The sequence below is a fragment of the Oryctolagus cuniculus genome, chromosome 10, assembly GCF_964237555.1.
Source record: "Oryctolagus cuniculus chromosome 10, mOryCun1.1, whole genome shotgun sequence".
In the NCBI taxonomy this organism is placed as follows: Eukaryota; Metazoa; Chordata; class Mammalia; order Lagomorpha; family Leporidae; genus Oryctolagus; species Oryctolagus cuniculus.
In genome coordinates, this window is record NC_091441.1 from 92859125 (window position 1) to 92881572 (window position 22448).

Genomic DNA, 22448 nt, shown 5'->3' on the forward strand with positions numbered 1-22448 from the left:
TAGAGGCTGGAAGCCAAGTTCAGGTGGCCTCTAGTGAGGGTCTCTTGGCTGCTGACATCGTGATGGGAGGGCGTGGCCAGTGAGGACCCTGTCAGTCCCTTCTGATGATGATGCTCTGTGACCCTGTCACCGCCCACTAGACTCCACCTCTTAAAGGTCCCACCACCTCCCAGTGTTGCGTCCCTGAGGACGAAGCTTCCAGCCTATGGACCCCTGGGGATGCACAGACCACATCCACACCCCTAGAGTGCTCCTCTCTCTGTAACTCTGCCCTTGGCTTGGTCCCTCTTTGTCTGTCTCAGCCTCTGCTGCTCCTGAGCAGAGAAGCCAGAGCCCTTAAATGTGGGATCACGTGTGTCTGGATGGTGTTCTACTGTTCCACACAGTCACTCTGTAGATGCCCACTGTGGTCCTCATTCTGTGCCAGGTGCTCTGCTCTTGAAAATCTCAGCACTAGATGTTTTGTGCTTATTACTATCTCCATGTTCGTGTAGACTGAGTTCTTACTATGGGCCAGGCCCTCATGAAACCATGTGTATTTTTAGTGAAATTGTGACCCCACATAGTTTGACCTCATCTGTCTTCATACACAGTGAGTCCCAAATTCTGAATAACCAATTGCACCCTCAGACCCAACTGATGGTTAACAAGCCATAGAAACAGGTTCCAATAAAACAGTGACTTAAAGAACAAAGAAATTTCTAAGATAATGTCTTCAAGGCAATGGGGCAACTGAACTCTATGCGATTGTCATAGACCCAGGAACCCTCTCTCTTGTTGCTCTGTCTAATGTGTTGCCATCAACTGCATGATCGGGACTGGGTTCTGGTGGCAGGAAGGGTGTTTCCACTGGAAACTCAGACATCTGGCTAGACCCGGCTGCAAGGGTGCCTGGGAAATGTAGTCCCTGATAAAACCCATTTCATTATGGAAGAAGGGGAGAATGGAGTTTGCTGGACATGTTTCCCTTGGATTTGATGCTGTATTTCTGACATTTGATGCTGTATTTCTATCATAAACATGATAATGCATGTTTGTTGTTTTGCTTTTTAAGAAAGAAGACCTGCGCCCAGCATGCCGAGCCTATGGACAGTTCCCCAGTGATGAGTCAGTGTGTCTGTAGAGGAATGGAAGAAAACAAGGAAAGGTAAAAATGCCTTTAATGATTTTAAAATTTTAAACATTCTTGCATGCAGTGGTGAAACACGATATAGAACTTCCTTTCAGTCTGAATAAATCAGCAAAAGCTACTTTATAGTTATTTATTTATTTGACAGGTAGAGTTATAGACAGTGAGAGAGAAACAGAGAGAAAGGTCTTCCCTCCATTGGTTCACCCCACAAATGGCTGCTACGGCCGGTGCTGTACCGATCCGAAGCCAGGAGCCAGGTGCTTCCTCCTGGTCTCCCATGCGGGTGCAGGACCCAAGCACTTGGGCCATCCTCCACTGCCTTCCTGGTTCACAGCAGAGAGCTGGACTGGAAGAGGAGCAACCGGGACTAGAACCCGGTGCCCATATGGGATGCCGTGCCGCAGGTGGAGGATTAACGAAGTGATTCACGGCGCCGGCCCCGGCAGATCCTTCTCTCACTTGATTTTTCTCCTGTCACTCTGTCTTTTAAATAAATAAGTAAATCAAACTTAAAGTTTAGGGGTGGGCATTTGGTACAATAGTTAAGATGCTACGTGGGACGCCTGCATCCCAGATCGGAATGCCTGCTGTGAGTTCTGGCTCTTCCATTTTTGATCCAGCTTCCTGCTGTTGCACACCCTAGGGGGCAGCAGATGACGACTCAGGTACTTCTCTGTGTAACTCTGAGTTTCAAATAAATAAATACATCTTTTTTTTTTTTTTTTTAAAGAAATACATGCTCTGATAATATGCATGTTGGCCTATTTTGTTATCCTCTTACACATTCAGTAATGTGTCCCCAGATGTTTTCAAGACAGTGTCCGGACAAGCACGCTGTATGTGTTCTGCAGCAAAGCGCGCAGAGCGCCCGTCATCTAGGAACCCCGCTGTCTGCTGAGCCGTGTGCCGATGGTGTTGGGTGCGTTGGTTCCATTTTTCTTGCCTTTTACTAGTGCTGGGTGAGCTTGCTGGTTTATTTCTCCTGAGCACACAGGCAAGCAGTTCTCTAAGGTGGTTCCTGAGGAGTAGAGCTGCTGGGCCATCCCATGTGTGCATTTAAGGGGTAGTGAATTACCAAATCCTCTGTACCAGCCAGTCTGTACTGTGTAGACTTCCTGTTGGCCCCTGCTGTGCCCCCTGCCCCAGCCTCTGTGCGGTGAGCAGTGGCTAACTCTTTGTGGTTGTCCTTTCCTGCCCTTCTCTTTCCTCTGGGGAAGTTCATTGTCTCAGGACCTGGTGTTGTGTGGTTGCATCTCCCAATGGTGCCCGTGACCCTCTGACCTCCCAGGGACCCTGAAAAGTACCCGAGTCTACTCCTGCAGGAGAGGCCCTCACAGGGTAGGCTGCTTCTCTTGTGCCTCCCTGATTTTTGTTTTTAATTTTAAAATTTATTTTTACTTATTTGAAAAGTAGAAAAACAGACACATTGATTCATTTCCCAAATGCCTGCAATAGCCTAGGCTGAGCCAGGTCAAAGCCAGGAGACCAGAACTCAACCCAGGTCTCCCACTGGGTGGCAGGGAACCAGGTACTTGAGCCATCACCTGCTGCTTCCCAGGGTGTACCTATCTCAGCAAGAAGCTGGAACTGGAAACAGAGCTGAGACTTGAACCCAGGCACTGTGGTCAAGTGGCATCTTGATTGCCATGCCAAATGCCCACCCCCTTGAGGGGTTTTGAAGAGCTCTCATTAGGATTTTCCTATTCCCATCACCGCTGTCCCCAGCAGTGGCAGTGAACCGAGTGAGACCTGTGCGTCAGCCTCTGTGTGGATCACCTGGGTGACTTATCTCATTTGCTTTAGCCAATGACCTTAGAAGGTAGGGAGTTGTGTCATTTTTCCCATTTTGTGGCCATTGGTTAATAGACGGGAATTCATTCAAAACCAGCCCAAACAACAAAAGGAAAACAGTAACCCCGTCTCCCAGTGGAGCCCTAGCTCCTGCCCAGTGCTGTCACTTGGAATGACAAACAGACTCACGTTTGCCGGGGGGACATAGCTTTGGAGCACCACGCCCATGTTTATGGTTGCCTTGGTCACACTGAATTGTTATTCTGTGTCTGCAGCATTCCCAGAGGAGCAGGTTGGAGCTGACAGTGGTGGCTTTCTGCCCACCCAGCCCATGAACGTGGACTCTTATCTGCTGCCAGCCCCTCTCTTCTCATGCACATGTGTTTTTCTGAGAAAGGGTCTTCCAGGTGGAACATATTTATCACGGGGAGGCAATGTACTTAGTAGGGTGAATGTACTCACTGAGCCTTGGAGAGAGGAGTGCTTCACTGGCCCTGGACAGGCCTGATCTGTCACTCTGCCCTCAAATGTTCTAAAGTCGTGAAATGGCAGGCAGAGGGCAATGCCAAATGCCATCCTAAGCCCCGTTCTCCTTGTTGGGAATTTCACGGACAGAAAATCTAGAGCTGGAGGCTACCGTAGACTCCCTGTGTTCAACTCCTCCTCCCAGTTCTAAGCAGCCAGACCAAGAGTGAGGAAAGGCAGGGCCCATGTTCCTGCTGCAGAAGCAAGCCTGGGTCCCAGGTCCCCAGGGTCTGGTGCTGGCTCTTTGTCACAGCTACCTCTGATGGGATTATCAGGAGACAAGCCCACTCTTGCTCCAGAATTAGAGCTCCCAGCAGGTCGTGTCTTGTAAGAAACAAACCCATCTATCTATGAATTGATTATTCACTTCCTGGACATTTGATGGAGTACTGCTGAGTACACCAGTGACCGGACAAGGGATGGGATGTGAATTGTTAGAGAAGTCAGAGTCTGGTGCAGGCACCATGAGCAGTGGATACCTGGACACCTTGACTCCTCACTGGCCAGCCAGGCGAAAGCAGCACCTCCTGCAGTCATTGCTGGGGAATGAGCGAGTTAATCGCCGTGACGCACCCAGCACACGGAGCCCAGTAAGGGCAGGAGTTTTCTCCTGTGTGCTCCTCCTTCTTTATTCTTTTTTTATTTTTATTTTTTTGACAGGCAGAGTGGACAGTGAGAGAGACAGACAGAGAGAAAGGTCTCCTTTGCCATTGGTTCACCCTCCAATGGCCGCTGTGGCTGGCACATCACGCTGATCCGGAGGCAGGAGCCAGGTACTTATCCTGGTCTCCCATGGGGTGCAGGGCCCAAGCACCTGGGCCATCCTCCACTGCACTCCCGGGTTACAGCAGAGAGCTGGCCTGGAAGAGGGGCAACCGGGACAGAATCCAATGCCGTGACCGGGACTAGAACCTGGGGTGCCAGCGCTGCAGGCGGAGGATTAGCCTAGTGAGCCATGGCGCCGGCCCTTCTTTATTCTGTGCAGCGAGAAGAACCTAGGAAGATTTTTCTATCGACATTAATAGAGCCCAGACTTGTGTTTCAGCAATGGTAATCACTCCACACGCTTTCTCACCCTACTTGTAATGACTTTTTTTTTTTTTTGGTATCCCACTTACCTACTGGACTGTGAAGTCCTCGAGGCCAGGTCTTAGTTCTTTGGCTCATTATCATTATTATTAACCAAGTGCTTGGCACACAGAAGGTGCTCACTAATGTTTCTGAACTGACGAGTTCATTGCCTGGTCTGTTGATGCCTCCCAGTTGGCCCCCGGCCACACCCCGAAGCCGTTGGGCCGTGTGCAGTTTCATGGATGGAATTGGCTAGAAAACAGAGCGATTGGTGGGTTTGACCTGGCATTGAGACGCGCCTCCGTGTCTCTGCAGTTTTCATGCCCCAGAGGTTGGCTGATCTGCCCCGCCCCTGAAAGCCCCCTACTTCCTGTTTGCTGTTAGTCACCTGCTTCTCCTTCCTCCCCTTATCAGCTTCCATCGGCTGGTTAGGCCAGAGCTGCTTTGGTCACTGCCCTTTATGAGCTCTTTCTTATTCATTGCCCAAAGGGTGCTGTGGGACTGGCTCCGCTTCCCCCACCCTCCAGAGGGTCAATTGCTGACCTTGAGGAACTGGGAACCCAGCAGAAGGGAGAGTAACAGCCGGGCTTCTGGCCTTAACCTTGGCCTCACCAGCTCTGCGCCCTTGGCCGCAGAGCCCTCGCTGTCTGTTCTGAGATTCCATCCCCCCCCCCCCCCCCCGCCGCCTGCATCTGAGGCCCTTCTTGCAGGCCCCGCAGAGCCTGGCGAGATCCCTTAAGAGAGGGCGGCCTCTGCTGTGTGCTACTACGCAGCTCAACCCTGGTGCTTCACGGAGTGGGAGGCCTGTAGGCCTCTGCCCTTTTAGGACGCAAGCCCGGTGCTGCAGCTGATGGAGGTGAAGGGCTGTGCTGTGGTGTAGGAGCCTAGGAACAGAGGAGCTGAGCCCCAGCCCTGGTCTCGGGAACCTCTTCTGTTGTGGTTCGCTTTGTCTGTCCCTGCGCTGGCCAGAGGCAAGAACTGGAACAGTGCCTTGCAGGGTCATCTGTGAGGCCCGTGGAAAAGCCCCTTGCTCCTCCAGTGAGTCTGGCTAGCCACGCACACAGCAGATGGCAATATCTGCCCACTGTGACGCCTCCCCCGTCATTTTTTGTATATGTGCACTCCCAGCATCACAGCCGCCCTGCAGGGTGCGCGCTCTTCACCGCCGTTTTACAGATGACGTTCAGTTCCTCCTGCAGTGTCAGTGCTAATTCCCCGGCTCAGACTTACACCTGTGTCTTTGTATGCTTGTTTTAATATTTATTTATTTATTTGAAATTAGAGTTACACAGAGAGAGAAGGAGAGGCAGAGAAAGGTCTTCCCTCCACTGGCTCACTCCCCAACCGGCCCCAACGGCCAGAGCTGCGCCAATCCAAAGCCAGGAGCTTTCTCCCAGGCGGGTGTAGGGGCCCAAGGACTTGGAGGCCATCTTCCACTGCCTTCCCAAGCCATAGCATAGAGCTGGAAAGCGGAGCAGCCGGGTCTCAAACTGGTGCCCATATGGGATGCTGGCACTGCAGGCAGTGGCCTAAGCTGCTATGCCACCGTGCTGGCCCCATACACCTATGACTTTGACACTTGCGTGGGAGGAAACCGGTGGCCTTCTTACCACTCCACCTGTTTCTCATCTGCATGGGCCCTCAGCTGAGCTTCTCCCTGCAGACCAGAGCTCAGAGCCCCATCAGTAGTGTGGTCCGGAGCTGCTGTGGCTGCCGGCCGGTGGCGCTGGGCTTTAGCTGAGGTAATCCGCTGAGGTGCAGAGCAGGGGCATTGGAATGGCGTAGGGCGCCCGTGGGCATGTTCCCAGTTGCAGGCAGCCACCGTCCCTCAGTGAATCTCTAGGATCTCTAGGACAGTGTTAGGGGAGGTGGCACTGAGCCTGGCTCAGTCGCTGAAGTTTCCCAGCTCTCAGTTTACCCATTGGTGAAAGGGGCGTGGCAGTGGGACCTGGCTCACCAAGTTGGTGGAAGGATTCATCGTGGTAAGCAGTGCCTCGCTGAGTCCATGGACACGCAGCGTCTGTCTGTTTGCCGTCCCTAAATCATCCTCCTCTGAGCTACACAGAGCCCAGAGGACACTCTCAGAACCCACGGCCTCGGTTTCTCTCTGCTGATCCCTCATAGTGGGGTCATTTGAAAAATCCATTCACTGGAGTCCACACCATGTCCTCAGTCCTCCATCAGGCACTCAGGGGGCTGCAGTTGCATAGACCCTTAAAAAAAAAAAGAAAATGGAATTTTAAAAAGTTACTTAGTTGAGGGGTGGACTCTGTGGCGTAGCAGGTAAAGCCAGCAGCGCATCCCATATGGGCATAGGTTTGAGTCCTGGCTGCTCAACTTCCGATCTATCTCTCTGCTATGGCCTGGGAAAGCAGTGGAAGGTGGCCCAAGTGCTTGGGCCCCTGCACCCATGTGGGAGACCTGGAGGAAGCTCCTGGCTTTGGATTGGCGCAGCTGCAGCTATTGCGGCCGTCTGGGGAGTGAACCAGTGGTTGGAAAACCTGTCTGTCTGTCTGTCTCTCTGCCTCTGCCTCTCTGTAACTCTGCCTTTCAAATAAATAAATAAAATCTTTTTTAAAAAAAATAAAAGAGGAGGGAGAGAGAGGGAGAGAGAGAGCAGGCTCCCTATCCCATCTCCAAATCTGCCATGAAACTGGCTGCTGGGAACTGAGTCCAGCCCCCACGCACCCTGCACTGGCTTTCCCAGGATTGCTGTCAAACAGCTTCCAGTCTGGCAGGGGAGACGAGTGAGGGCGTGTCTCACACACAACAGGTACTTGGGAGATGGTTAGAGACGTACAAACTGGAGAAGGCTGCAGGGCACGCAGTGCTCTGAATCGGCACCGAGGCACACGGGTCATGGGGCAGGTGTCCAGCTCTGTGGTGAAGACACTGCGAGTGGTGCCCACACCCTTCACAGTGGGGCCTGGCTCCACGTCTTGGCTTTGCTTCTACTCCCCACTCGCTGCGGATGGCAGGCAGCACATGATGGCTCAAGTGCCTGGGTCCCTACCACTCACCTGGGGGACAGGATGGAGTAGGGCTCCTGGCTGTGCCCTGGCTCAGCCGTGGTTGTGGGCATTTGAAGAGTGAACCAATGTATGGAAAAATCTCCATCTCTGTGACTTTCAAATAGTAAATAAAAATTAAAAGAAATACAACTCATGTAGCACAGTAAGTAGGAAAAGAGTTATCTTTGGTGTTTGTTTAATCTCTGGTTCACACTCTCCTGACAGAACCCCTGCCCAGGAGAGTGGATGGGTGGTGGCACATGAAGTGGCGCCTGTCCCCATGCCATGCCATCCTTTGCCTGGTGGGGATCTGTGTGTGTCATGTAAATCTCCCTCTGGGGAATCTGGGAGAAACTCCCTGCCAGGTCGGAGCGTAACGCTTTCTCTGGAGGCAAATCAGCCTTGGCCCTCGGGAGCTGTGCAAGGCTGGGGTGGGAAGCCCCTGTACCTCCGACTGCTGAAGTGCTCCCTGAATGCCATGGGGCCCGGGGTTATCCGGGTGCATTTATTCTGGCTGATTCTACCCAGGGCCCTGCTAGGGTATGGATGGAGTGTTGAGAGTTTGTTCTGCAGGTGGAGAGAGCATGGGGACTCCAGCGAAGGCTCAGCCCCAGCCCCACCCAGGAGTGGTTCTCAGGCTTGAGCAGAAGGTGGCTTCTGTCTGCCCAGCATGCAGAAGGCGGCATGTGCTGTGCAGAGCCCATGTAGGAGGAACTCACGGCCTTGTGATGAGTGTGGAGTGAGCACCTCCGTGCGCCAGCGGTTCCTCTATGACTAGGACAGGCGGGGCCTCTGTTATAATCTGACTGGGTCCGTGCCCTGCAGGCCTCTCTGGTTCTGCCTAGTTTTTTTTCAGGGACAGAGGACTCAACATGAAGCAGAGACAAGGGTGATGGAAAGGGGCCTGCATGGGCTGGAGGGAGGCTTAGGTTCAGATCTTGGTGTGGGCCCGGGTTAGTGTAAGCGGTAGGAAAGCTGGCAATGGGGTGCAGCCGGTTAAGCCACTGTCTGCAGTGCGTAGCAATCCCATATGGATGTGAGCTCAAGTCCTGGCTGCTTCACTTCCAATCCAGCTCCCTGCTAAAGTGCCTGGGAGAGCAGCAGAAGATGGTCCAAGTGCTTGGGCCCCTGCACCCACGTAGGAAACCTGAAAGAAGCTCTTTGCTCCTGGCTTTGGCCTGGCCCCACCGTTTGGGGAGTGAAACAACAGATGGAAGATCTCTCTCTAACTCTGACATTTGAATAAATAAAATAACATCTTTAAGAAACAAAGACTTCGGAAAAGGTTGCTTTTGGAGGGAAGAACCAGTTGTGTAGCATTGGCCTATTTTTTGGGGGGTGTTTATAATTATCATTTGGTTTTTAGACTTTTTAAAATGGGTGGATAAAATTGCATATGTTTACCACAGACAGCTTCATGGTGTTTGTTTCCCACTATGGCCAGTGCAGTCTACAAACGCAAACTCACCAGGAGGTCCACCGGAAGGAAGTGCCCAGAGGGGCCTTTGTGTGCTCTGGCCTGAGTCACTGGAGGTGATCCTGGGACTCCCTGGGTCCCACCCATTCCTCTTACCTGTGTGGGCGAGGCCTCATGGCCATGTGCCTTGAGGTGGCACTGTGCCCTGTGGTCTTTGGCAGTTAATTAGGTAGAGGTCCCACTTCCTTGTCCTTTGGGCTCATGTTTAGCATCGAGCGTCCCCCTACCCCCATACATTTTCACCATTTGCTAACTTCTCTCCTTGCTTTACATTTCCCTGGGTCACTGTAGGCACACACCTCTGGCCTGTTTTATTGCTGTAGCAAAATGCCTGAGGCTGAGTCATGTATGACGAAGAGAGGTTTATTTAGCTCAGCATTTAGGAGGCTGGAAGTCCAAGGCCACCGGCCCCACAGTTCTGGCCTCTCTTGTGTGCCTTCTGGCGCTGTCACAGCACGGCGCATGGCGTCCAGGTGGGAGCATACGAAGCAGGCGGTGAGCAAGGTCCTGGCACGATAGGAGGCAAAGGAGAGGCAGTGGCCAGGCTTGCTGATTTTATAACAGCGCAGTCGTGAGAGAACTGACCTGGGTCCCAAGAGAACCACATTTGTCTCTTCCAAGGGTGTCGCTCCCAATCACCTAATCACCTCCCACTAGGCCCCGCCTCCGCAGGGCCCCACCGCCTCCCAGCACTGCACACTGAGAACCAGGCCTCTGCACACGAGCCTTTGGGGCACCCACTGCAACACCCCCCCCCCCCCCCCGTGACACCTCGGGAGCTTTCCATGGCAGTGAATTCCCTCTTCTTCTCCCACTCCTCACCCACAGAATTCCTACTGCTTTTATTTTGGCAGGTTTTGTTTGTTTTCTCGGCACCATTTTAGCTTTTAATGTTGTGGGCAAGGTACTTTCATTATGTATACTTTTTCTTGTATCATGATTTTGTTACTTTACCTCCATTGGCTTTTTTTTAAATTTCATTTCCGCTGACTTCCTGGGAACTTTAGCAGGGAGCTAGACTGGAAACGCAGCATCTGGGGTTTGAGCTGGCACTCTGCTTTGGGATGCTGGCATTGCAAGTATCAGTTTAACCTGCTGCACCGCTGTGGCAGCCCCTTGCATTATTTTTAAAGGGCTGCATAGCATCTCATTCCTTTAACCAGTATTTTTGGTGTGGCTGCTGTATGCCCTGTCTTGATAAGGAGTGAATGGAGGCTTAATGCTGCCCTCCTGCACCCAGATTCTGATCAGCAGGAAAGTCCACTTCCACCTCATAATCACATGGACAGGATATTCTGTTAGGTCATGGGTGAGTTACAATAACCTGCTCTCCGCTACCCAGAGCACGTAAGGAAGAGTGTCTGATCCCATCCAGTAAAATCTGGGAAGGCTCCCAGGAGGAGGCTGAGTCTGCAGACAGAGGGCACGTGTTCCCTGTTGTGGAAATGGGGGAAAGGACCCCAAAACGACTGGTATTGTGGGGAGGAGGTTGTGCTGGTGGATGGTTCTAAAACAGACCGGGGCCATAAGCTTGTTAAAGACCCAGCAACCCCGTCACCTTGTGCTCTTTCTATTAGAATGTGTCAGCAGTGGAACTAGCTTTTTCCCTTGTGTTTTTTTCTATCCAATTGTGTATTTGGAAAATGTGCAGATTTACGGAGACATTGAAAGAATGCTACTACAATCCCGCGTTCCTTTCCCCTGGGTTTGAGGGTAAACCTTTAGTTCTCTTTCTCTGCGTGTGTGTGTGTGTACAGCTGTACTTGTTCCGTGAGCCACTGTGAAATAAGAGGCAAACATCCTGGTGCTTTACCCCTGCGTCCCCTGAGAAGAAGGCGCTTTTCCCACGTGGTCACCTACTGACACCTACCTCTGGGGGTGGGTGCTAATTGTACAGCACCACCCGAGTTCCAGTCCATACTCAGAGCGCCTCAGGTGCTCCAAATCCCCTCTGGAAACATCTTTGTAGTCTCCTTCAGTGCAGAACAGCCCCTTCCCTGTGTGCCTCTGTGACAGCAGCCTTGGGAGGAGCCAGGTCTGCATCCTGCGTGTGTCCTCACAGTGCCATGTGCCTTGGTCCTCCAGTTCTTCTGTGAAGTCCAGGTGACGTTACTTCCTCCAAGGTCAAGATGACCCTTGCTGGGGTGTCAGCCTGCATTGTGTTTTGCTTTACATCTGAGCAAGATACTATATTGACTTAATTTTATTTATTTATTTATTTATTTATTTATTTATTTATTTTTTGACAGGCAGAGTGGACAGTGAGAGAGAGAGACAGAGAGAAAGGTCTTCCTTTGCCGTTGGTTCACCCTCCAATGGCCGCCGCGGCCGGCGCGCTGCGGCTGGCACACCGCGCTGATCCGATGGCAGGAGCCAGGAGCCAGGTGCTTTTCCTGGTCTCCCATGGGGTGCAGGGCCCAAGCACTTGGGCCATCCTCCACTGCACTCCCTGGCCACAGCAGAGAGCTGGCCTGGAAGAGGGGCAACCGGGACAGAATCCGGCGCCCCGACCGGGACTAGAACCCGGTGTGCCGGCGCCGCTAGGCGGAGGATTAGCCTAGTGAGCCGCGGCGCCGGCCATATTGACTTAATTTTAACAATCATTGGGAAGGAAAAGCATTTGTAAAACAGTGTTCTCTCACCCTAAACACAGATTTATTTTTTTTCCTAATTATAGAAACAAGTTATATACAGGTGCAGGTCTGACTCTTTTTTTAAAAGGTTTACTTTATCTACTTGAAAGGCAGAATTAAGAGAGAGAGGGAGATTTTCCATCCGCTGGTTCACTCCCCAGATGGCTGCAATGGCCAGTTGGGCCAGTCTGAAGTATGGGGCCAGGAGCTTCATCTGGGTCTCCCATGTGGGTGCAGGGGCCCATGGACTTAGGCCATCTTCTACTGCTTTCCCAGGCACATTTCAGAGGAAGCCCTACACTATCCTCCTTCCTCTCCTTTTTCTTTGATAGACCTGGGACACATTGGGGTAGAACATTCTTGCTGTGGGAAGCACTAACTCTGTTTCTAACTTTCTGGCAGAAAACAAGATCTCTTTGGAGTTGGAATGTCATGGGGACGGGGGACCCTTGAAGAGCGATGGATTATTTTTCTTAAAGATTTATTTATTTATTTGAAACTCAGAGTTACATACAGAGAGAAGGAAGGGCAGAGGGAAAGAGGTCTTCCATCCACTGGGTCATTCCCCAGATGGCCGCAATGGCTGGAGCTATGCCAATCCAAAGCCAGGAGCTTCTTCCAGGTCTCCCATGTGGGTGCAGGGCCCCAAGGACTTGGGCCATCTTTGACTGCTTTCCCAGGCCATAGCAGAGAGCTGGACTGGAAGTGGAGCAGCCGGGACTTGAACCAGCGCCCGTATGGGATGCTGGCATTGTAGGCAGTGGCTTTACCTGCTATGCCACAGTGCCAGCCCCAATTTTTTTTTTTAAAGAGATGGTGGCGTTTCAGGGGAGTACGCATGGTGATCATGGTGCCAAAAGCAGAGTCAGATGTGATGCAAAATAACAAACCATGTGCCAGTTTGGAGAAGGCAGGTTTAAAGTCAAGTAAAGGAGTCTGTCTGGTTTGTGCCTGCTCCATGCTGGGGCATTGTGCTGGGTCCTGTGAATGCCAGGCTGGCTCTGTGAACCTTACAGTCCAGGAGGGCACAGACCTAGGCAGCTGTTCCCAGGTGGTAAGTGTGCTACAGGGTAAGGGGCTATGGGGACTTAGGAGTGGATGTCATATTTCTCTGGGGAGGTAACAATCAGAACATTGATGTGCTTATGGTAATAACCAGGTGAAGAATGAGCTATGTGGTGGTAATGGCATATGCAAAGGTCCTAAGGTTAGAGAGAGAGTATATGGTGGAAGAAGAGACAATGTGGGGTCCAGTGGCAAGAAGGGGCTTAGCCTGAGTGAGTTATAGCATGCAGGCCAGTACCCACATGTGATGGGGGACAGTCTTGTCTGTAGATCAGTCTGGCCAGCCCTGTTACTCTAAGATTTATTTGTTTAATTTATTTTAAAAGCAGAGAAACAGAGACAGAAATCTCTCCTCAACTGATTGACTCCCCGGATTCCCACAGCTCAGCTGAAGCTGGGAGTGGGGAACTTTTTTGTTTAAAGATTTATTTATTTATTTATTTGAAAGTCAGAGTTACACAGAGAGAGGAGAGACAGAAAAGAGAGAGAGAGATCCTCTGTCCTCTGGTTCACTCCCCAGATGGCCGCTCCGGCTGGAGCTGCGCCAATCCAAAGCCAGGAGCCGGGAGCCTCCTCAAGGTCTCCCACGTGGGTGCAGGGGCCCAAGGACCTTGGCCATCCTCCACTGCCTTCCCAGGCCATAGCAGAGAGCTGGATTGTGGGGGGCAGCGTCGCAGGTGTTTTAACCCTTACCAGCTGCCCGTAGTGTGTGCATCAGCAGGAAGCTGGCATCTGGAGCGGAGCTGGGACTTAAACCCAGGCATTCTGAGGTAGGATGTGGGCACGGCAGGCCGCTTTCAGCTGCTGTGCCAAACATGCATTCCAGTTTGAAGGATGAGTTCTCTTCATGGGCCGGCGTAGAGAGGACCTGCTGGAGTTCCTGTGGTGACTGAGGAGCCGCCAGGGTCAGGGCATGCGTTCCGAGGCATTTAATGTTTGGGCCAAGGTTGAGATTAGAGTTGGGTTGAGATTAGAGTTGGGTATTGCAGGCATTCCACCAAAATTCACATGGAGAGGATGTGCCAGAGTCCAAGAAGGAATGGACTTCAAGAATAATGGTTCATGCTCACTGGTTCAGCATCATATATTCGTGGTTCTTTTTTCTTGTACATAGAAAAGCTATTGATGAAGAACGTATTTATGTCAGTTAATATTATCCAATTGTCCTATTTGTTCTAATAGCTTTTCAGATCTTATTATTTTTTTTTGTGTGGGAGTTTCCCAGACATCTAATCATATTATCTATAAGGAAATAAAATTTTGCTTCCTCTTCCTTTCCAATTGCTGAACTTTGTCTAATTGCATTGGCAGTTGCTTCCTGAGAGATGTTGGCCGATGGTGCTGAGCGGGGGTGTTCTTATTTATTTTTTTAATTTTATTTATTTGAGAGGGAGAATTGTAGACAGTGCGAGGGAGAGGCAGAAAGGTCTTCTGTCTGCTGGTTCTCTCCCCAGATGGCTGCAAGCGGCCAGAGCTGAGCTGATCCAAAACCAGGAGCCAGGAGCTTTATCCGGGTCTCCCACATGGGTGCAGGGGCCGAAGCCCATCCTCTGCTACTTTCCTAGGCCATGTAGCAGCAGGGAGCTGGATCAGGAGTGGAACAGCTGGGACTAGAACTGATGCCCATAAGTGGCGGCTTAACCCACTGTACCACAGCACCGGCCCCAGGTATATTTCCTAAGATGAGCCCAGCTTTTCATTGCTGGGGTGAGCCATACTTAGTTAGGATATATATTTTTGGATGAAAATATTTCAAGCTGCTTTCTTTCACTTAAAGCAGTGCTCCCTGCAGACAGTGTGGGTTTATCCCTGGCTTAGGGTGATCCTGCTAGAGAAGTTGAAGTTGGGTGGATGAGCACATTGTTCATTCGCTAGGCTGGTGCACATTCGTCGGTTGCTTCGTGCAGGCAATCCCTGGCGGACAGCCTCTGTTGCTGTCTTGGTGTTGGTTCCATTGGTTAGGACTCATTATTGTGGCAGCTGACAAACACAATTCAGTCAGGATTAAGAGTAGACGAAAGGCAGTGGCTTGCACACATGGGAGGTCTAAGATAGCTGCAGGCCTGGCTGGATCCAGGGGCTCTGTGCTGTTGGACCTCGATCTCACTCTGTTCTCTTGGCTCTGCATGCTTCTGTGCTGGTCTCATTCCCAAGAAGGCTTCCTCGTACAATACCACACAGGAGCTCCAGGTGATGTCCTACAGCCGTGGGGCCCACATTTACCGTCCCCGCCTGGTTCCAGCGCGTCTTCCTGAGCGAACTCAGATTTGTTCAGCTCAGGTGTTGCACTCTCTCCCGAGACGCTGGGACTCGGGGGTGAAGGACATGGGTCAGCCTCGTTTCAACTGTGGCCTGGGGGAGGGGGAGATTGCCAGCCAAGAGATCACATGGTGGGCAGCGTGAGCACCAGGCGTTCATGCCCCCTGGGTAGCAGCCCCCTTTCCTTTGTGGTCTTTGCTGTCCTTTTTCACAGGTGAGAGCGGGAGGCTGCAAGGGGCTGTGATTACTGACCCAAGCCCTGGGCCCTGCAGTTTGGTGGCAGAACCGGGATTCTAAGTCCCGACCTACAGTTCACAGCTGAATTTGCCCCACTGACTTTGTCATAGAAACAGAGCCTAGGGCCCGCCAGGCACCTGGAGGGGTGGCTGTTAAATGAGGCCCAGGCTCACCTTCATGCTGACCTCCTGCCCGCTTGTTCCCTTCCATCACGGAGATTCTGCCTTGGGCCCTTTCTGGGTGGACGTGGCAGGCGGATGGATGCTTTGATGGGGTCTTAGACATTTTATGTAGAACACTGATAGTAGCCAAGTACGTGTCTGGCAGAATCTTGCCTGGCCTGACTTATCATCTGTTTAAATCCTTTGTTCTTTGGATTCTTTCCTGAGGTCTAAATGTGCATGGGTACCCACAGGTACCGCCTCGGGGGCACTGCTCGGTGAGTTTCCCTGGGGGGTTATCTCCCTCCCCCCACCGTCAAGGCATATCCCTTGCTCACCGGCTTCGCCTCCTCCAGTCCCACTTCCTTTCCACCTCATCTCCTCCCTGGGAACCCTCTGAGGCGGAGAACAGTGACTCCTTGGCTGCTTAGTGTCACCCTGCACCTAAGAACTCTGTTCTGAGTGCCCAAACCTGAATCAAAGGACAAAATGAGAAATCAGCTCCTGAACGCTTGTGCCAGGAAGAGGGAGGGAAGCCGCCAGCCACAGAGGAGAGGCAGCCACCTACGTGGCCCTTCCTGCTCCCAATAGCCAGGAGTGACCATGTAGGTGTGACTGTGACCATGGCACAGGAAGTTCCCCTCACTCTTATCTTTTTTTTTTTTTTTTTTAAGATGTACTTACTTATTTGAAAGGCAGAGTGACAGAGAGAGGGAGATCTTCCATCTGCTGGTTCACTCTTCAGATGTCTGTAACCAGGAGTATAGGACTCTATCCAGGTCTCCCATGTGGGTGGCAGGGGCCCAAGCACTCAGGCCATCTTCTGCTGCTTTCTGGGGCTATTAGCAAGGAGCTGGATTGGAAGTGGAACAGCTGGGACTCGAAACTGGTCCTCATATAGGATGCCAGCTGCTTAACCCACTGTACCACAACCAGCACTGCCCCCCTCCACCCCCCCCCCAACCTGTTCCTCTTTTACAAACAAGGAAGCCAAGGCCCAGGGAGAGAGGGGAATTTGCTAAAAGTTATCTGCGTCTGCAGGTGCGAGGCCAGGTGAATGAATGGTCTCGGACTCCAGGCAGTCATACTGTGATCCCTCCCAGTGAAGCCAGGAAGCTGACTCCTTGGGCATTATCACCCCTCATTCCATAGTGTTCTTGACTGGCCTCATTTCCAGGAAATGCTGAGCTTTGATGAGAGATGGCAGATATAGTAGAAGGAGTGTAGATCCTGGAATCTCTGAAATTCGTGCTCGTCTTGTGACGTTGGACGAGAAGATTAACCTCTCTGGACCTCAGTGTCTTTATCACAAACAGATAATATTGGTAGTGACCTCACGAGGTGCTTGCAGAGATTAAATGAGATGATATGCATCACGTGCTTAGCACACCGCCTGGTAGGTGCTGTCTGGGTATTTGAAAAGCTGGATTATAGCATTTCTGGTGGGAAGGAGAAGTCGGGACATGGGAAAGTAAGCTGCCAGTAGTATCGTCTCCCCCCAGAACTGAACACTTTACCATAAATTTAATTTTTAATTTCAAATTGGCTTATTCATTAATGATAGCATGGCATTGAAGAACACAGACTCTGGAGCCAATCTGCTTTGGTTCAAAGCTTGTCTGTACAGCTAGCCAGCTGTGTGGCCCTGGGTAAGTGACTTACCTTCTCTGTGCCGTACTTTGCTTGCTGTGGCTGCTCGTAGGACCTGCCTCATAGTTCTGAGGATGAACTGAAGAATGCATATAATACACTATCTGAGCCCAGTGCCTTCATGTAATACATGTGGCATTACTATTACCACGAACAAATTGATTTGTGTTTATTTTTGTTCTTTAAATTTCTTTTTTTGAAGATTTTATTTTATTATTTATATGAGAGGTAGAGTTTTAGAGAGAGAGAGAGAGAGAGAGTGAGAGAGAGAGAAAGACAAAGAGACAAAGTCTTCCATATGCTGGTTTACCCCCCAAATGGCCACAACGGCCAGAGCTGGGGCAATCCAAAGTCAGGAGCCAGGAGCTGCGTCTGGGTCTCCCATGCAGGTGCAGGGGCCCAAGCACCTGGGCCATCTCCTGCTGCTTTCCCAGGCCATTAGCAGAGAGCTGGATCAGAAGAGCAGCCGGGACACGAACCGGTGCCCACATGGGATGCTGGTGCCATAGGCGGAGGCTTAGTATACTGTACCAGAGCGCTGGCCCCTAAACATTTTTTTAAACAAAGATTTATTTGTTTGAAAGACAGAGTGACAGAGTGCCATTTTCTGTCTGCTGGTTTACTTCCCAAATGGCTGCAACAGCCGGGGCTAGAAGCCAGGAGCCCAGAACCCCACCTGGGTCTCCCAGTGAACGGCAGGAACCCAAGTACTTGGGCCATCATTTGCTGGCTGTGCAGGCGCATTAGCAAGAACCTGGATGGGAAGTAGAGCAGCCGGGACTTGAACCAGCTCTCATAGGGGTGCTGGCATTGCAGGCAGTGGCGTAACCCACTGCACCACCACTCCAGCCCTACTCTAAATGTCTTGAGTGAAGTTTTGTCTTGGTTTCCAAGCTGCCGGGCATTCTCTGTTTGCCCTGCATTGGGAGGAGTCTTTTCCCTAGCCTGTGTCTCCTTCTGCTCATGTAGTAGTGGAGGGTTGGGAAGCAGAGATTGGCCACTCCCCCAGCAGTGGGCAGCATCCTCTGGAAGTTGCGGGAAGAGGTCAGCTTGCCCTTGGAGAAGTGTGAATGGGCCGCTCTCCTGGGTCCAGCCCTTTGTCCACTGGGGACAATGTCTTACTTTCATGGGTGACTCATCCTTGGGCGGCCATGGCCACACCATGGGAAAGGAGGAATGGCGTTCTATCCGACGTGGGCCAAGCGGGTGTCCTGGATGTCTGGCTCATCACGGATGGGATCTGGTGGGTGAAGGAGTGGGGAAGGGTTTGTTTATCCGAGGACCAAGGAGTCAGCTCAACTAGCAGTGGGTCAAGTTGAGCAACGGAAAGGATGTGAGGAGATAACAGGCCCTGGCTGGCGGGCTCGGTCTTTTTAGTTTGAAAAACTCTCCTTTCAGCTCTCAGTTGGCCCATTGAGCTAGAGGGAGCAGTGCCAGTTCACCCACATTTCATTGGGAACTGGGTCAGCGGACACTCAGTGGGCACGCTCTTTCTCCCCAGAGTTGGTTGGGAGTGCTGGAGCCCTGCCAGGGGCTGGCACAGTAGGGGCCATTGACAGCCCTGGCTGTCCGGGTGCTGGCAATGGCTTTGGGTGGACATGAGCTCGCCCCCCCCCCTCCATTCCTCCCCAGGGCTCTCCTGGTAGAATTTGCCAGATGCACACACAGAGTGCCAACTTTGCTTTCGATTTCCCCAAAGATCAGTCTTGTTTGTTTACATCTTTTTGGGAAGCACTTCAACACGTTCTCACTGTTGGGTATTTTGAAGTTTTCCTCTTCAGTGTTGCTTTTACTGTCCTGGGTGAAATTACAAGGCAATGAAAGCATTCATTCTTTTGTCTGCTGTTCATCCTCATTCGTTCTCTCCCCCCGCCCCTCCCCCCGCCCCAAACTTCTCGCCCTCCCTCCCTCTCCCCCAGGCTCCACTGTGCCTTGTTTCAGGATCTGGGACCCGGCAGACAGGGACACAGTGGCTTCCTTGTCTGCCTGGTTCCCCCAGCTGATGGGCAAGGTCATCTCCAACCTCCTGACACCTGCTTATCAAACCACCAGCTGCGCTCCACAAACATGGCCCCCTCCCCCATGCTGGGGGAAAGGGGAGATAAGAATAGATCCCGGAGGGGCCAAGAGAAGAGAGTGAAGGACACCATCCACCCAGCTTTAAGGCGTGGGTGGGCACCAGATCTGACAGCTGGGCTCAGCACGCCCTTGGCTGTATGCGTGGGAGAGGTCTTTGCGACAGGCAGTAAATGCCTGCGTGTACCTTGTGTGATCTGATCTCCTTCCCATTCGGCAAGCAGCATTACCACTGGGAAAGCAGGTTTACGCCATCGCCGGCCTCTTACCACCTGGGAGTGCTGCGATTTCAGAGGCTGTGGAACTTGCACGATCGATTTCTGTGGCGGTAACAAACGTGGGAGACGGCGTGTCGGTGAGCAGTGTCCTCCTCACATTGGTGTGAGTGCCGCCAGGGCTCCTGCAGTGCTGTGGTCTACTCTGGGAACTTCCTGGTGGGTACCAAGGGCCGACCTGCATGGGTCCCCTGCCCTGTGGTCTTGGATGGTACGTTTACATAGATGTTTTTATTTACTTGAAAGGCAGAGAGAGACAGACACACACAGAGATGAGAGAAAGATATCTCCCATCTGCTGGTTCACTTCTCAAATGCACACAACAGTTAGTGCTGGGCCTGGCTGAAGTCAGGAACCTGGAACTCAGTTCAAGTCTTCCATGTGATTGACAGGGACCCAAGTACTAGAACCATCACCTGCTGCCTTCCAGGGTGTACATTATTAGCAGGACCTTCGAATGGGGAGCCGAGCTGGGACTTGAACTCAGATACTCCAATACGGCATGCAGATGTCTTAACCTGTGCCTTAGCAACTGAACCAAAACCCTTCCCAAGGTGCCTTTTCTTTTTTCACTTTATTTGAGCATCACAGGGAGGTCTTCTGTCTGCTGCCTTACTCACCAAATGTCCACAACAGCCAGGGCTGGGCAGAGCTGAAGCCAGGAGCCAGGAAATTAGTCCAGGTTTCCCACATGGGTGGCAGAGACCCAGCTACTTGAGCCGTCATCTGCTGCCTTCCTAAGGTCTGCATTAGCAGCAGCAAGTTGGATCAGAAGCGGTGCCAGGACTCAAACTCAGGCACTCTGATATGGGACAACGGCATCCCAAGTGGTGGCATCTGTCCCCCAAAGTGCAATTTGAAGGACAGCTGTGTGATATGTGATGGCTGGCCATGTGGGGATTGGACATCAAAACATCCATCTAGCCTAAAGCTGCTGTGTAGGGGGAGGCAGGCATAGACCTTTCTCATCACTGAACACATCGTGGTCTTTGACAGGGGAATCAGGTGGTGAGATAGCCTGGACCTCAGATATAGGTGGATCAACTTTGAGAGGCTATAACTCGGTGGGGGGCTCTCTTCAAGAAAAAAAAATTCAAAGATATATTTCTATATGTTTGAAAGGCAGAGCAACAGAGAGAGGGAGGGAAAGAGAGAAAAAGAGCGAGCGAGCGAGAGAGACAATGAGTGAGCTTCATCTGTTGGCTCACTCCCCACATAGGTGTAACAGCCAGGGCTGGGCTGAGCTAAAGCCAGGAGCTCCCTCCTGGTCTCTCATATTGGTATCCAAGGACCAAGCACTTGGGCCATCTTCCACTGCCGTCCCAGGTACCTTAGAAGGGTATGGGATGCCAGCATCGCGAGCACCGGTTTAACCCATGGCACCACAATACTGGCCCCAAGGAACAAAAAAACCTTGCAATATCCTTTTCCAAATTTTATAAAAAACAAAGAGCATGTAGCCACCATTCTCAGGAGGAGCCTGTGAGGTGAAGGCCTGGGGCTTTCCAGTATGTCCGTTTTGGTCTGCGGCAAAACAAGTCGAGAGAACATTGTAGATCTTCAGAGGTGGGGAAGAAAGAGGGCCACGACAAGGCCAGATTGGGACTGAACTGAGGGTTCCCCTGTGTCTGTGGGCCACTCCTCAACTCTGCTGGGCCAGGGCCCGTGGGCTGTGGTGCCAGAGTCCTGGGTGTGAATGGTGTCCTCCCTGAGCCATGAGACCTGGGCAAGTCCCTTCAGTTCACCTGTGAAATGGGCAGAATCAGCCACCCCACCTTTCACGGTGGTGGTGAGGACTAAACGAGAGGATACACAGAAGGGGCTCAGGTCGTGGTTAGGCAGTTTCGGTGCTCAGCGGATGTTGGCCATGATTGCTGGTGTTCTTGAGTCTTGAGAGTCGTGGAGCTAATGACCTACGCTGCAGACTCCAACCTGTATTCAACCCCTCTCATGCTGTCACAGCTCGATGGGGAGCAGGGCTGTCCCCAGCCCATCAAGTTCCCCCAGAATTCATGTGTCCCTCTTAGGTAGCCTGTGAGGGACAGTGGATACTCCCTGGGACCAGTGCGTGAAGGCTCTTCTGATGCATCAGCAGACCTCCCCCCGCCCACACACTGGACCCCTCGGCTTGTCCTCACCACCTCCTAGTCCTTCACCACCATGCATGTCGGAAGCTCTGCAGGCGCAGAGTGAGGTAGATGAGCAAGCACCTTCTCAGACTGCCTCTCAGACCTGGGGTAGCAGCAATGAGTTGGGAGTGATGACCCCCAGGTACAGCCCAGGGCACTGAAGTCCAGGGTCACACAGCAGGTACATAAATGATGGAGTTAGAACACCTTTCTGTCGTCCAGTCCACACCTGCTGCCAGAAGCTTTGCTTTGGTTTAGCTTTGCTTTGCTTTGATTTAAGGCAAAGTTCCTTCGTCCTCACACTGTTAATATTTGGGTCAGGTGTTGCTTTGTTATGGGGTCTGCACTGTGTACTGGGGGATATACAGCAGCCTCCTGGTCTCTAGCCACAAGCTTCCTGGAACGCTCCCTCCCTCTCAAACTTGTGCCGCAAAAACAGCATCTCCAAATACCACACGTGTTCCTTAAGGTGCAGAAAAGGAGTCATGTGTGTGCATGTGGGTGGGTAGGGTTGCTATTAGCAGTGTCTCCAGATGGGTAATCTTTGTGAGGTTCACCATCAGGGCAGAACAATGTGACATTCTTGTTCTAGATCATAGGCTCTGAACCGTCATGTTTTATACCCCTATTAAAAAAATCTTTTTTTATTTTCACCAACTACACTTGCAAGCATTTCTTCATGAGGCTGTGTGCTTCCCTGTTCTGTTACATGTGGCCAACTGGTCCCTGTGATGTTCCGGGTGCTGCTTGTGTGTTCACCGTGACACCCGCTCTCAGTGATCAACCCACAAACTAAGGAGGGAGACAGGAGCGTTTTCCCTGGTACTAAATCCTGCTTTGAAATCTCCTTTTGGTCTTTCTGGACATCTCTATGCCACCTGTTAGCATCCTTTTGTCTTTTGCTCATTTTCCTCTTCAAAAGTTTGCTGTTGCCTTTTTTTTTTTTAAGATTTATT

General features: G+C 51.7%; 1 protein-coding gene across 3 annotated transcripts in view; it reads left to right on the forward strand.

The window, feature by feature from the left end:
- Nucleotides 1-22448, forward strand: part of ARHGEF3 (Rho guanine nucleotide exchange factor 3) — a 339744-nt gene that overhangs the window by 42857 nt on the left and 274439 nt on the right. For all 3 annotated transcript variants that reach the window (XM_070050684.1, XM_008260822.4, XM_008260823.4), the window contains exon 2: nucleotides 1055-1147. In XM_070050684.1, the coding sequence (XP_069906785.1) occupies nucleotides 1086-1147 (62 nt within the window). In that variant the 5' untranslated portion in view covers nucleotides 1055-1085. The remainder of the gene's footprint in view (nucleotides 1-1054; nucleotides 1148-22448) is intronic.